Raw genomic sequence first — 13,568 nt, 5'->3', positions numbered from 1 at the left:
GGCTGCCTTCCCCAGGTGGATTACCTGGCGGAGGCCCAGCCAACGGCTCCCTGGCCCCAAGCAGCCACGGCAGCACCACTGGTGACGTGGCACAGAGCAGGGCCGCCTCTGCTCGGCCTGTGCCCCCCCCGGCTCCTCCCCCCCCCCCCGCTGCCTGCACAGAGATGCTTCCACCAGCAGCTGCCTCCCAAAGCTGAGAACTGAGAAGGGGGCCTGAAGGTGCCTGAGTCGGGGGGGGGGGAGGGGTGCCTGAAAGCTCCGAAAGAGGGAAGTCCGATGGCCAGGCATGCCGGTGTCCAGTTCCGAGTTTACTTTGCCCACAAACCATCCAGCCTGGTGCTGAGGCTTCAGTGCTCCCCGTGGCAGGAGGACTATCGTCTCCCACATTCGCGGAGGCTGGGCAAATGTCCCTGGCACCCGCCTGGCGAGAGCGTGACCTGGACCCCACCCGACTCTCTGCCCTACGGGGCTGGGAAAGACTTGGCACCCAGAAGCCTCCCTGGCAGAAGGCGAAAGCCCGGATGGAGCCATCGGCAGCCCAAAGAGGTCGAGACCGGCTCCCCTGGGCAGGAAACTGCCAGTCGGCCTTCAGCCCTTGAACCAGCCCCGGGTGCTGGGCCATCCCCTCCCAGATCCCTGGTGCCCCGGAGGGCAGGGAGCCACCTGGCATTCAGGAGGTCTGGCAAATGCGTCCCAGGGCTGGGCACAAATTCTGCCAGAAAAAAAGGCAAATCTCCATGCCAGTCTCACGTGGCCTCTCCCAAGCTTGGCTGAGCAGGATAGGGAGAGTTCGGTGCCTGGTCCCTGCAAAGGCCCGCTTCCCCGATTCGGGAGGGCTTGCAAGGGTTTGGCTTCCCACAAATCCCCCAGCTCCTGGTCTCCCTTCCCTCTGGTCCTCTGCAGTTCTCCCTGCAAGCCAGGCAGGCGGCCCTGCTCCGCTCTCTCTCCCTCCTCAGCGCAGTTCCCTCCAGGGCTCAGCATAAATCCTGGCTTCACTCCGACGGGGCAGTTTCCTTTCTTGGACTCCCTGGGCCACTGGCCTGTGGGTCAGGCCCAGGCCCCTCTGCCCCACAGCAAGGGAGCTCTGGGCTTTGGTCCTTGGGGCCCCCGCAAGACTTCTCTTTCATCAGCCCCTCATCCTGGCCTGCCCAAAGGGGCTGCAGTGGCTCTCCCAGGCCTCTGCCTTTCAGTTGGCAGGCGTGGAGCTGTGGCCAAGGGAAGGCCGAGGAGGCAGCGGTTCAGCCAGACACCCGATCCAAAGCTTCTGATTCCTGAAGAATGCCAGCCTGATGCCCTGCCCAGGATCGTGCCCAGCAGGCTCAAAAGAAATGTGCAGGGCCTGGACCCCCAACTCAGTTTGCCAAAGGTGCAGGCACCTCCCCCCCCCCCGGTAAATCTTGCCTCAGCCCTCCTGCTCCAGAGGCCCCCATAGCTAGGAGGGAGTGCTGCACGGCTGGCACATGACTGGGGGAGCCACCCCAGCCTGGGCCTTGGGGGAACGTTCGCAGCCCTTGCCCGGAGGGACCAGGGGGACCCGCAGGTGCTCATGTGTCCAGCACAGGCACAACCACCGCCTGGCCCAGGGAGGGGCGTTGGGGATGCTCCAGCCGAGTCAACGACATCCCTGGAGCGGCACGACTCCAGAGGCCAGGCGGTGGCTGCCTCCTCTGGCCATCAAAGTGTCTGTGGTGGCAGCGGCAGCCAGCCAGGCCATCACATGGGCCCGCTTCCCTCCCTCTCTGGTCTGCATTTGTCTTGCTTCAGCCTCCGAGCCAAAACCAGATGCTTCTCCGCTCTGAATTATGCAGGTTGGCAGAAGATCCCTCTTGGCAGAGAGAAACGGAGGTGGCTTCCCTCCTGTTCGGACTCGGAGGGGATGGCTGGCCAGGGAACCCAGGGCAGAAGCAGCCTCTGGTTGCCACCTCCTGCAGCCAGCCGGCTGCCCTGCCTGAGATGGGAGGAATGGGTGGGCAGCAGCTGCAGAGAAGGAGCACTTGCACGAGGAAGCGTGGGGCAGGCGATGGGAGGCTCTGGGGAAGGGGGCAGTCAGGTCACTCATTTCCCTGGCGCCGGGAAGTGGCGGGAAGACAAGCCGGGCTTCAGTTTTGCATTAGGAAGACAGACCGCTTGCAACAGAAGGGGATCCAGCAGGCAGAGGGCCAGACCCACACGCTCCTCTGCACGAACTGCCAAACTCCAGGACATCTGCAAAGGATGAGGGCGCTCTCAGGCCCAGCCCCACCTCCAGCTCCCACCCGAGCCCCCTGCTAGGCAAGGAAGGTGGCACTCTGGGGGCCAAGAGCCTAACAGGGCCCTGCCCCCAGGGGAGAGTGGCCAGGGCCAGGGGCACACTAGCCAGGAGCCCAGACCGAAGGACAGCGTAGGTCAGGGGTAGACAACCGTGGCGCTTTTAGGACTTGTGGACTTCAACTCCCAGAATTCCTGAGTCAACAGGGCTGACTCAGGAATTCTGGGAGTTGAAGTCCACAAGTCCTAAAAACGCCAAGTTTGCCTACCCCTGGTGTAGGTGAAGGGAGAGAGCGGGTGAGCCCCGAGTCCCCAAAAGGCCAGGAGGAGCTTCCAAAATGCGGGAAAAAGAGCCACAAGAATGTCACCCTGCAAAAGTTCATGCAGTGCACCCCAAGTGTTCCACCCCCCGTAAACTGGCCAAGGGGGTCAAAGAGGAACCGGGGAGCAGAAGCAGCCGAGGCAAAAGGTTGCCCTGGCCCTCGACTGCTGCAGGGGCTCCCAGCCTGGACCGAGCATCCTCTCAGGCTCCCACTGCGCACCCCAGAGGCGGGGGGAAAGCTCCCCGCACGACTCTCCGCGGGGCTGTTTGTGAGCTCATCTGTTGACAGGCTGCTTCCCGGAGCGTCATTCTTTCCAGAGGCTGAGCCTGGGCCAGCTTCCTGCTCGGAAGATCTCAGGCATTGTGCAAGACTTGGCTTGGCCCCACAGACGCAGCTCCCCCTCGCCCCGCTGGCCTCCTCTCCATCGTGCCCCCTCCCCTTTGGCCGGCTGGGAGGGTGACTGGCAGGGAAGCACTCCTCCCCCCTCCAGGTGGTGCTGACTCAGAGACCACCTTTGCAGCGTCCGCACAGATGCTCGGTAGCCGACTCATATTTATGACCATTGCTGTCCCCCAAGGTCCTGTGATCCCGTTGCAAAGTCAACGGGGAAACCAGATTCACTTAACAACTGCAGCAATTCACTTAACAACTGTGATAAAAAAAGTCACCGAATGGGACAAAAGCCACAACAAATGACTTGCTTAGCAGCATAAATTTGGGGCTCAGTTGCGGACGTACGTCGAGGACTCCCTGCATAGCCAGCAGAGTCACCGTGAAGGGAAGCGGGTCTCAAGCCAAATTCACACATGCTTCAGCCTCAACCCAAGTTAACCCTTCGCACGTGCCCTCCACAGAACCGTTTGAGTGGAGGACCTGCCGGGGGGGCCCTTTGTGGGAGGCCTGGGTCACCCCGCTTGCTGCAAACCACCCAGCCCTCCCTCTCCGGCTGCAGAACGGGACCCTCCAGTCCGGACACCCTGAACGACGTTTTCCCCCAGTGGGAAACTGGGCAGTGAACGGGAAGTTCCCATTAAGCTCAGCGAGATCCTTCACTGGGAGCAGACTGGCAAAGGTGTCCCCAGAGGGAATTCACCACCCAGTGAAAGCATCCGGTCTGGGTCACCACGATGTAGAAAAGAGAGGCTAGGAAGAGGGCAGAGAAGAGCAAGAGAGATGATCAGGGGGCTGAAACACGTGAAGACCGGTGGCTGGAATTGGGCCTGGCCAGTCTAGAGAAGAGGAGTGACAGGATAGCAGTCTTCAAGGATCTGAGGGGCTGCCCCAAAGAAGGGGGGGGGGGTCAAGCTATTCTCCAAAGCCCCAGAAGGCAGGAGGAGGAGGAACGGGTGGACCTGGAACTAAGGAGGAATTTCCTGGGAGTGAGAACAACTAACCGGTGGAACAACCTCCACTGTTATGGGTGCTCCAGAGGTTTTGGGTGCTCCAACCCTGAGTGTTTTTAAGAGATTGGACAACCATTTCTCCAGAATGGCGTAGGATCACCTGCTTGAGCAGTGGGTTGGACTAGAAGACCTGCAAGCTCCCTTCCAAGTCTGTGATTCTGGTAAGAGTCAAGTTGGCAATCCACAGGTCGATTCTGCCTCCAACGCCCGGGGGAGGGGGGAACCCTCTGAACTAGGCTAAAATAGCCCCCTGCCTCTTCAGCGGGATGAGCGCGCCAACCCCCCCCCCCCCGACAGAAGAGAGATCCTGTGATCCAGCCCTGGAGGAGACTCCCGGGAACCACAACTCTGAGAAAGCCATTTATTGAGAGGCCGAACTAGCGATGGTCACTCCATGGCTGCAGCCCCTCCTTCTCCTCCTCCGCACCGTCCACCAGGCTGACGGTGTTGCGAGGAGCCATTTCTGCCCGTGTGGGGCTGAGCAGCGAGGAAGGGCCCCCAGCGCTAACGCGCCCGCCCTTCTTTAGGGCGAGGATGGTCTGGCAGCACAGGGGGCTGCCTTGCCTCCCCCTTCCTCCAGAGGCACCCACACCCACCCTGGCTGCAGGTGCCCCGGGCCAGCGGAGACCCCAGCATTTCTAGGGCTCCAGGGGGCTCTTCCCCCGGCCTGTCTGTCCCCCAGGCCCTGGGCCACGTCCGTCCAGGCGGGCCAAGAAGCCGGGCCCCGGGCCTCCTTTTCTCCCCCCAAGGGCAGGACCCAACTCCAAGCAGCCCCACCCAGCTGGGGGGGGCTCCCTTCCTTGGGGAGGGGTGAGTCAGTTCTCGAACCACTTGCTCCTCTTGGCTGGCGGGGCGGCCTTGCCAGCCGCGCCCAGGATCCGCTGCTTGTACCGCTCCACCAGCTGCTCGAAACGAAGGTCCGCCCGGCCGCGTCCAGCCTTTTTCTTCTGGGGCCCCTGAGGACAACCACAGGACAGGCTCAGAAGGCTGGGGGAGGGGGGGCGCAGAGGCAGGGGGCTCTGCAGGGAGGAGACCCCAGCAACTCACCTGGCGGGCAGCTCTGGGCGCCTTCCGCTCTTTCGGCCTGGCCTTCTTCTTCCTGGCAGGCGTCCCCTTCGCTTTGCCCTGGTCGCGATTCCTGCCGGGAGAAAAAACCGCCACCCTCAGCCCAGAGCGCAGCGCCGGGGGGTTTTCCTTTGGGGGCAGAGGGGGGAGGGCGAAGACCGAAGTGGTGGGTGTGTGCCAGGTTTCCTCGGGCCATGCCAGGGACGAAGGGGCTGGGTTTACCTGATCTTGGGTCCCCAGTGGGAGGGGAGGGCCAGGACCCTCCGCCGCTTCGTGCCGTCCGGCAGCTCCACCCTCTGCTCTTCCATGCGGGTCTGGAAGCCTGACCAGGAGGCGGCTCCTTCGGGGCTCCGGAGGCTGGGCGGGGGCCCAGACTGCTTCCTCTTCTGCCCAATGTGCTCCGGTGGAGCCTGAGGGCCGCTGGGGGCCCCAGCCTTTCCTTTGGGGCCCGGGGCCTTCTTCAAGCCCCTGGGTGGCTTCTGAGGGGCTCCTAGCCGGCCGGTGCCGGCCGGTGGCCCCTGACTTGCTGGCCCGGCAGCTGCTTGTGTCTTCCTCAGCTTTTGCTGCACGAGGGAGAGAAGCATCACCCGGCAGCCGGGGAGCAATTCTGCCCCCCCCCCAGGGGCAGGGAGAGCAACCTCTGCCCAACAGGCCAGCTGCCTCCCACTCCTGGCCACAGCTCTCCGGCCAGGGGCCACCTTGTGCCGACCGGCTTCTGGAGTGGCCGGCTCCTCTCGCAGCCCTGGTCAGACTGTTGCCAGGGGCTGGCAGGGGGGACTGGCGCCTGCCTGGGAGAGGGTCTCAGCTCCCCAGTTGGTGGGGAGGGGGGCGCCCGATGCCCTACCCGGCTGCGTTCAGCGCGCTGCTCCCTCAGCTTCAGCTTCCGCCCGTCCTCCAGGGAGAACTCCACAATCGGCCGCTGGGAAGAGAAAGAGCCCCGTCTTGGGCCCCAAAGCAGATGCCAAGGGGCACCCAGACCTCTGCCCTCCTGCTCGTGGGGGGCCTCCCTCCCACTCCCTGCCTGGTTCCTTCCGTGGGGCGGCCAGAAATCCCCAGGCCAGAACCCTCTGCAGATGACCCCCTCGGGTCTTGGGGGTGCCCGGACGGGGGCGGGGACTCCAAGGACCCCAGGCGGGCTGCTGGGCCAAGCCAGAACTGGCCCTGCGGTGCCGCCGCCCCTGTGGCCCTGCGGAGCACCTGAGCTCAGCCGCTCGGGGCAAGAGACTGACCTTCTGGTCCCCGAAGAGCTGGGGGTTGTTGTTGACCTGGCGCAGGGCAAGGAGGGCGTGCTGGTGCTGCAGGAACTCCACGAAGGCGTAGCCCAGGGACTGGCCGCGGCCCTTCAGCTCCCGCATCACCCGGCACTGGGCAGGGAGGACAGGCAGCAGTCAAAGGCTGCTTCCGGGCCTCACCCGGAGCTCATCCACAAAGCAGCGACTTCGCTGCCACAAGAGACTTTGCCAGCCCAGAGGGGCCAAGGGGAGCCCCGAGACGCCTCAGGGGGGAACCCCAAGGAGCCTCCGGGATTGGGGTCACAAAGTCCCCCGACCCGGGATGGCTCTGGAATCCAAGAACCGCAGCTTAGCAGCTTTCGGATGAGACATGCTCAGGACAGCCCCCCCCCCCCCCGTGGGCTCCTGGCTCAGACATGGAATGCCCCCCCTCCCCCCACCCTGCAGAAGTGGAGGAGGGACAACAGAGGGGAGGGGGGGAGCCCAGAGACCTCCACTCTGGGCTTGCTCAGCTCGGGAGCACCGAGCTCTTTCGCTGCGCTTTCTTGGGCTCTGGAAGCAGCGCTGTGGGCCCGCAGTTCTTGCCCAGCTCCCCAGGAGGAAGGCACCTAGGCAGAGAAGGGCGAGATCCCTGAAGAGGCCGGCCGGGCTCACCTCCTTGATCCTGGCACCGGCTGTGCCCCCCGCCGCCTGCAGCATGATCTTCCGCAGAGTGGCGTCATCCACGCTCTTGGGCAGGTTGTGGACGCAGAGCCTCGTCTGGGACACAAAGACGTTCTGGTCCTTCAGCTTCTGCCGCTTCAGCTCCTCGAACTGGGAAGGGAGGGGGTCAGAGCTCTGCCCGTCTTCCCCCGGCCACCCACCACCAAGTGCTGCTCTGCCCCCCCCCCAGGTCCAAGCCCCCTGGGAGAGTCTGGCCACCGGGGGCCTGGGCGAGGGCAGCTTTAATGGCTGGCCCAGGGAGAATCAGGCGGGCGGGAGGGCACTTAATCCCAGCGGGGGGAGGGCCCCCCCATCAGAAACCGCCCTGTCTCCACCCCCACCCCACCAATTCGGGCTCTGCGGGCTGCTCCTGCCGCAGAGTGGCAGAGAAGAAGCCAGCTGCCTCCCGATGGCCAGCCTTTGACCTGGCAGCCTCAGAGGGCATTGGTCATCCGGTCCCAGGCCCTGCCCAGTGACGCCTCTCTGACTGACCGCCATCCAGCTCTGGTCCCAGCAGAGGCACCCAACAGCGAGGCCAGCCTTCCGAGGGCCCGGGAAGCAGAGCGTCTCGCTGGGCCCCTGAGCAGCAGCCAGCAAGCGCAGGCTGATGCCCCCCCGACTGGCGCAGGAGGGCCACTCACCCGGGCCCTTTTGGCCAGGTCAGCCGCACTGACCCCTTCCGCCGCTTTCGTGCCAGCCCGGATCACTGCGGAGGAAAAGGGAGGGTGAGGAAGGCCGGCCGGCCAGGGAGGAGGGGGCCTCCGCTGGTCAGAGGCCGGCCGGAGGGCTTCTCCCTGGCAGGGCCGGGCCCAGAGGCCCTGGGGACAAGGAGAGGGGCCGAGGACCCACTCACAGCCTTCCCGGGCCAGGTAGAGGTTGCGGGTGCCGGTCGGCTTCTGAGCCTTTGTGCTCCGCAGCTGCTGGGCTTCCTCACGGCTGACGGCCAGATCCACCCGGAGACGGCGCCCCCCCAGATGGAGCCCCTGAGCCTTACAGGGAGAAAAGAGGGTGAGAGGGAGGCATCCTGGGGAGGGGCTCCCCCTCCCATCACCCCACAGCACCCTGTTTTCACCTCGCTCTCCTCCTGCGCCGTCTGCAGACATTTCTGGGCACCTTCCTGGGTGGCAAACTGGGCAAAGGCACAGCCTGAGGAGGGCAAAAGGGGGGGGGGAGCGATTGGAGGAAAGAAGCCAAGAAAGGATGGGGGGGGCTTCTGAACGGCCACTGCAGGTGGGGGGGCAAGGAAAAGATCCATTTTGGCCCTTGTTTGGCTCCCCATTCCTGCAGAGGAATGGGGAGCCAAAGGAGCGCGGGTGGCTTCCCCCCGGCCGAGCGAGGACGGGGTCTGCAAGCCCCTCTCACCCTTGGAGTGCTCCGTGTCGGGGTGCAACACAATCCGGACATACTGCAGGTCCCCAAACTGCTCCAGCAGCTCCCCCAGCTCTTCCTCTTCCGTGTCAAAGGACAGGTTCCTGGGGGAAAGCAGAGGAGGCTCCCTCCACACCTGTCCCGTGTCTGTGCTGATGCCAAGCGTGGCCAGGGGCCGAGGCAGGAGCCCTCCCCAGGAGTGGCGCGGCGGCCCTCCAGCCCCCAGGAAGGCACTCGGCCCCCCCTCCCTCCCCCCAGACCCACCTGAGGAAGACGGTCCGGCCCTCTGCAACATCCGAGCGGCGCTGCTTCTGCTCTGGGGCGGGCCCCTCTCCTGCAGAGACCACCAGTGTCAGAGATGCCAGAGCGCGAAATCTCGGGGGGGGAGGTATCACCCTTCCCTCTGCTGGGACTCTCCCCAGAGGCCTCCGGCTGCCCCCCAGCCCCCGAGGCTCACAGGCAAGACGGTTCTGGCAAGGTGGCCCTCGGGAGAAGCAGAAGCCTCTGGGAAACCATTGGAGGGGAGGAGCCAAGCAACGGCGGAATCCCCTCGGAGGACCCCCGTCATCCTTTGGTCTAAGGCAGGGAGTCCTCGACCTACAGCCATTCATTTGGTGACCATTCAAAATTACAACGGCACTGAAAAAAGTGACCTTTGACAATTTTTCACATTTATGACTGTTGCATCATCCCTGCGGTCACATGATCCAGAAAGGTCGTAGAGTGAGATAAAACTCCCTTAACAACTCTCCTGCTTAGCAACAGAAATGTTGCACTCAGCTGTGGTCATAAGTCAAGGACTACCTGCATGGGGTCTTCTCCCGCTGCCTCAAGATGTGCAGACCCTCCTCATCCAGTCCCTCCAAAGCGACTGAACCAACCTCCTCTTCCTCCTCCTTCCTCCTCTTCCTCAGCACTCTCCTCCTCGGAAATCCCAGCCTTGTCCGGCTCCTCCTCCTCCTCCTCCGTAGAGCCGACTTCCTGCTCTTCGTCCTCGCTATTCGCAGAGGGAATTTGGGGCTCAGGGTCCCTGAGAGGAGTAGAGGCGTCAGGAGAGACCAGCAAGGGGGCATTTCTGGGAGGCAAAACCGTGGGGGGGGGGGCGCTGCTGGCTTTGGGCAGGAAGAGGAAGCCGCAGAGCTTGGCAACTGCCCACTGCTCCTCAGAGGGCAGCCCCAGCTGACCACAAGCGCCCACACTTCTGCCACAAGCAAACCCTACGGCTCACCTGCCGCCTCTTCCTGGCCCTGTAGAGCCCGGTCTTCCGCGTTTTTCTTTCCTCCCATCGGCGCCTTCCTGCTGGGCTTTCCTCTCTGAGGATGGACACAGCACAGAGAAGGTGAGGAGGGATTCTGAACCAGACCCTCATGTCAAATGAGAACGGGGCAACACGTGAAGCCAGCCACTCCAAAATTTGGCTGCAAAAACCCCGTGGAAAGTCTTCTTACAGTGAAAAGAGATGAAGCCTTGGAGGGCAGAACAGATTCCCCCCCCCCAAGCCCCTGAAATTGCCCGTCCCAATTCACACACGTCGGCCACTCACCATCAGCGACACCTTCTGCCTGTGCAGCCTGGTACTTCTCCCGGGCCACGGCCCAATCCACAGCCACCGGACGCTCTGCAGAGAGTGAGAGCCCCCAGACTCAGGTGAAGCTTACACGGGAGGACAAAAAGGTCCCCCGCCTCTTTGACCACTTTTAAAAACCTGAGACGCCTCCCTCCACCTTCACGGCTGCCAGGACGGCAAGTGTCACTGCAGTGGGAGAAACGGGTCTCAATAGATCAGATGGAGGGTACTGGACTCTTTCTCCACATGACCAGGGTCATCCCCAGCTCCCCTCTTTCCCCACAACAGACCCACACTGAGCCTGCAGGAGGCAAAGCCCTCCGCAAGTCCATTTAGACCAAAAATAGAAGTCTCCACACTGTCACACAGCACGGCCCAGTGGAAATTGCAACCTAGAGAAACCCCAGTTTTCCCTCCTCAATCAGGGATGCGCACCCAATTTGGCCTAACCATGGAAATTGCCCGGGTACAGGGACAGGAACCTGCCCAACTTCCTCAGACTGGCCAGCCCCTCAGATCCCCAGGAATTCCTGTCCTGCAGCCCTCAACTTCTGCAAAAATCCCGGCTTTCCCGGTGCTTGAGGTTCCTCCTTCCCAAAAAGCAACATGTTTCTTCCCCTCGGTATTCAGCCTGAGCTGCTTTTATATCCAGAACACCTTTGTAACGATGGCCCACAGCCCTGCACGCAAGCAAAGACCGCACGCGCAGTCAGACAGGCAATTCTTCCCCCAAGGCTGGAATCTCCCGAGCCACAGCCGGTCCCCCTCCTGCTCCTCTGCAGCATCTCAGCACGAGGGGACGGATTCCCACCCAAATCCTGCTGGGCTGAACGGGTTGCAGGGACTCACCTTTGATCTCCTTCATGTTCATCCCCTTCAGGGCTTTTCCCGCTTCCAGGACATTCCTGAACTGCACAAAGGCGAAGCCGCGCAGCTTTCCATCTGGAAAGGAAGATCAAGGCCAGCTTCTTCCCCACATCGCAGGAACCGCAGCTTCTGCCCTCCAGAGGGATGGGGGCAAAGCAGCCCAGAGCAGCGAGTCTCCTGGATTTGCCCACTCCACGTGGGGAGGGACAGAGAGGGTCCAGTAACAGCCTTCACCCCTGACCGGCAGGAGGAAGGGCAGCCAAGGGGGAGGCCCTGGGGAGGGGAGTGGCAGTGCGGCCTCTGCACGCCCACCGAGGTGCCTCCCTTCCCCCCCCCCAGCCCACCTACCTGCTTTCCTGGGCAGGGAGGCCTCCAGGACGGTCCCGAAAGGAGCAAAGGCGCTCTTCAGGTCGCCCTCCGTGCACTGGGGGGGGGGAGAAGCAAAAGGGGTTAAAGGGCAAAAGGGCAGCGGGGGGGGGGGGAGGAGCCAGGCAGCCGCCCCCTCCCGGGCCGGGGAACAGCCGCCCCCCCTTACCTTGAAGCTGAGGTTGCGGACGATCAGCCGGGCCTTCTTGGGGGGCCCCCTGGCCTTGGGGGGCTTCTGGGCCGGCGGGGGCGCCTCCGGGGGGGCCTCTGGGGGGGAGAGAGCCGCGGGGCGCGTGAGGGAGGCCCAGGGCAGGGACCCCCCCACCCCCGGCCCCAGAAGGGAGCCCCCCCCCCCGCCGCTCACCTGCGCCGCCTCCGCCTCCCGCCCTGCGCCGCTTGGGCCGCGCCAGCGCCAGGCTGACCCGGCGGCCGCCGAAGGTGCGGATCTGGCGCAGGGCCCGCTGCGCGTCCTCCGGCAGGGAGAAGCTGACGAAGCCCAGCCCGGTGCACTCCTGGCCGCCTGCAACGACCGCGCCGCCCGTCAGGACCCGGGACGCCGCAGCGCCCTCCTCCCGCGCCCTCCCCTCCTCCCCCCGCCCCGCACTCACCGGGCGCCGTCACGGCCACCGCCCGCCGCACCGGCCCCGCCTGCCCGAACTCCCGCTCCAGGTGGGCGGCGCGGGCCGAGGGGGGCAGCCCCCGCACCAGCACCGTCCGCCCGCTCCCGCCGGGGAGGCACGCGCCGGAGCCGGGCGCCGCCATCTTGCGCCTCCCGGAAACTCTGGGCCGGAAGCGCCGGCGCCCCCTCCAGGCGCGGCGGGGAAGGGCGAGTCCGCCGGGTGGCGCGAGTGCGCATGCCCGGGGGGGCTTTCCTCCCCCGCCCGCCTCTGCGGGGCGGGGCTCCCCGGCGGTCCGTGCGCAGCCCCAGCGAGTGGGGCGGGGCCCGCCGGGAGGGGCGGGGCTTGGGCCGGCGGGTCAGCCAAGAGCTACGGCGGGGGGGGGGGGCGGGGGAGGCAGGCTGCGAAGGCGGCATTTTTGTCCCAACCTTCGCCGGGCATGACTCGGCCTGGCGCTCCTCGTTGGCTCCCGCTGCTTTATGGGTCACCTTGCTCGGGGGGGGGGGGGGAAGGGACTGTGTGTCCTTGGAGGTCATCTAGTCCAGCCCTCTGCCCGGCACAAGGTTCCTCAGACCATCCCCGAGAACGGAGGGCGGCTTTGAGCCCCAGGGAGGAGCCCCTGCTCGGTGGCCCCCAGAGTCGGGAGGTTCTCCCCGATCTTGAGCTGGTCTTCTGCCCTCCGGAGCTCCGGAGAGGGGAGACGGGCAGCATAAACATTGAATAAATAAAATAAAATAACTGCTTCCCCCCCCCCCGCCTTCCCCGGGCCGGCCCTTGGAGGCTGGGCAGACTGCTGGGAGATCTTCCTCTTCTGGAGGCTAAAGACGCCCGGGAAATCTTCCCAGGATTTAGCTGTGCTCCTGGTTGCTCTCCTCTGCCCCATTTCCGCTTCCTCCGTGACCTCCTTGTATCCATCCTGGGGGCCAGAAGCGGGCCCAGTGTTCCAGGACTAATCTGAGCAGGGCATGTGGGGCAGGGATCCCTCCTTGGGACCTCTCTGGCACCAGCTCTCCTGGCAGCTGCAGCGGCACACGGCTGGCTGCTCTCCGCCAAGGCTTCCTTCCCTCATCTGTACGTGTGGGCAGCTGTTCTTCTTTGCATCCCTTTTGCGGTAGGAAACGAGGCCAGATTTTTTTAAAATTGGAACCCAGCATTTTTTAGGGGAGAATCTTCCCGTCCATCCCCTCGACTGCCGTGGGAGTTTTCCACTGGTAACTTGATTTGATGTCTTTGCCCCCCTCCGCCCTCACGCAGTAGTTAGCCAGGCCGTCCATTTGCTCACGGAGCAGGCCAGAGAGATCAGTGCCGCCAACATGGACCTTGTTGGCTCATACAAAGTGTGAGTTGGAAAGACACTTAAAGGTCATCTAAACAATCCTTGACAACGACTCAACCAGCACACTTTGAAAGCGTTTGGTGACTGGGAAGTCACCATTCCCGGCAGATGGTGCCGTTGATTTACAACTCTTGCACCACAGAAATCTCTGAGCTGCACAGAATCTGCCTCCTTTACGTTTGGACTGGCTGATTGTCCTTCTCTCAGTTTCCACTGCGGAGAAGAATTTGCAGACCCCTCCCCTTCCTCCTCCCCGCCTCCTCTTTGGCAGGCTCGTCCTCCCAGCTCCTATACGGCTTCCTTGCAGGGTTGGTGTTCAAGTTCCTGGTCGTCTTGGAAGCTCTCGCTACCTCTCTCTTAAGACTAGTGCCCAAAACTGGAGAAGAGTGACCGGAACATCCCAAAGTGCAATGGAACTATTGCCCGCCCTGCCCCCCCCACACCTCCCCTCCCCCATCTGGCTGCAGTGCTTCTG

The 13,568-nt window shown here is 63.8% G+C and overlaps 1 protein-coding gene across 2 annotated transcripts; it reads right to left on the bottom strand.

Moving 5' to 3' along the window:
* Positions 1-4,320: 4,320 nt before the first annotated feature.
* On the bottom strand, positions 4,321-11,910 carry RBM28 (RNA binding motif protein 28). 2 transcript variants are annotated; one of them, XM_081331590.1, is made up of 19 exons: positions 11,749-11,910; positions 11,505-11,660; positions 11,310-11,407; positions 11,123-11,198; positions 10,757-10,849; positions 9,884-9,958; positions 9,569-9,653; positions 9,222-9,370; positions 8,605-8,674; positions 8,335-8,444; positions 8,045-8,118; positions 7,826-7,961; positions 7,614-7,678; positions 6,925-7,083; positions 6,268-6,402; positions 5,883-5,957; positions 5,261-5,601; positions 5,021-5,111; positions 4,321-4,929 (listed from the first exon to the last, which is right to left on the bottom strand). In XM_081331590.1, the coding sequence occupies exons 1-19, from the start codon at positions 11,900-11,902 to the stop codon at positions 4,789-4,791; spliced, it is 2,283 nt and encodes a 760-aa protein (XP_081187716.1). In that variant the 5' UTR covers positions 11,903-11,910; the 3' UTR covers positions 4,321-4,788. The 2 variants fall into 2 exon arrangements, with proteins under 2 accessions (XP_081187716.1, XP_081187717.1); XM_081331591.1 differs by having other exon boundaries at positions 8,605-8,656.
* Between the last annotated feature and the right edge of the window lie 1,658 nt (positions 11,911-13,568).

Source organism: Vipera berus, assembly GCF_964194415.1.
Source record: "Vipera berus genome assembly, chromosome: 6".
NCBI classification, from domain to species: domain Eukaryota; kingdom Metazoa; phylum Chordata; class Lepidosauria; order Squamata; family Viperidae; genus Vipera; species Vipera berus.
Note: the sequence above shows the minus strand (reverse complement) of the source record. Positions and strands in the feature narration are given on the sequence as shown.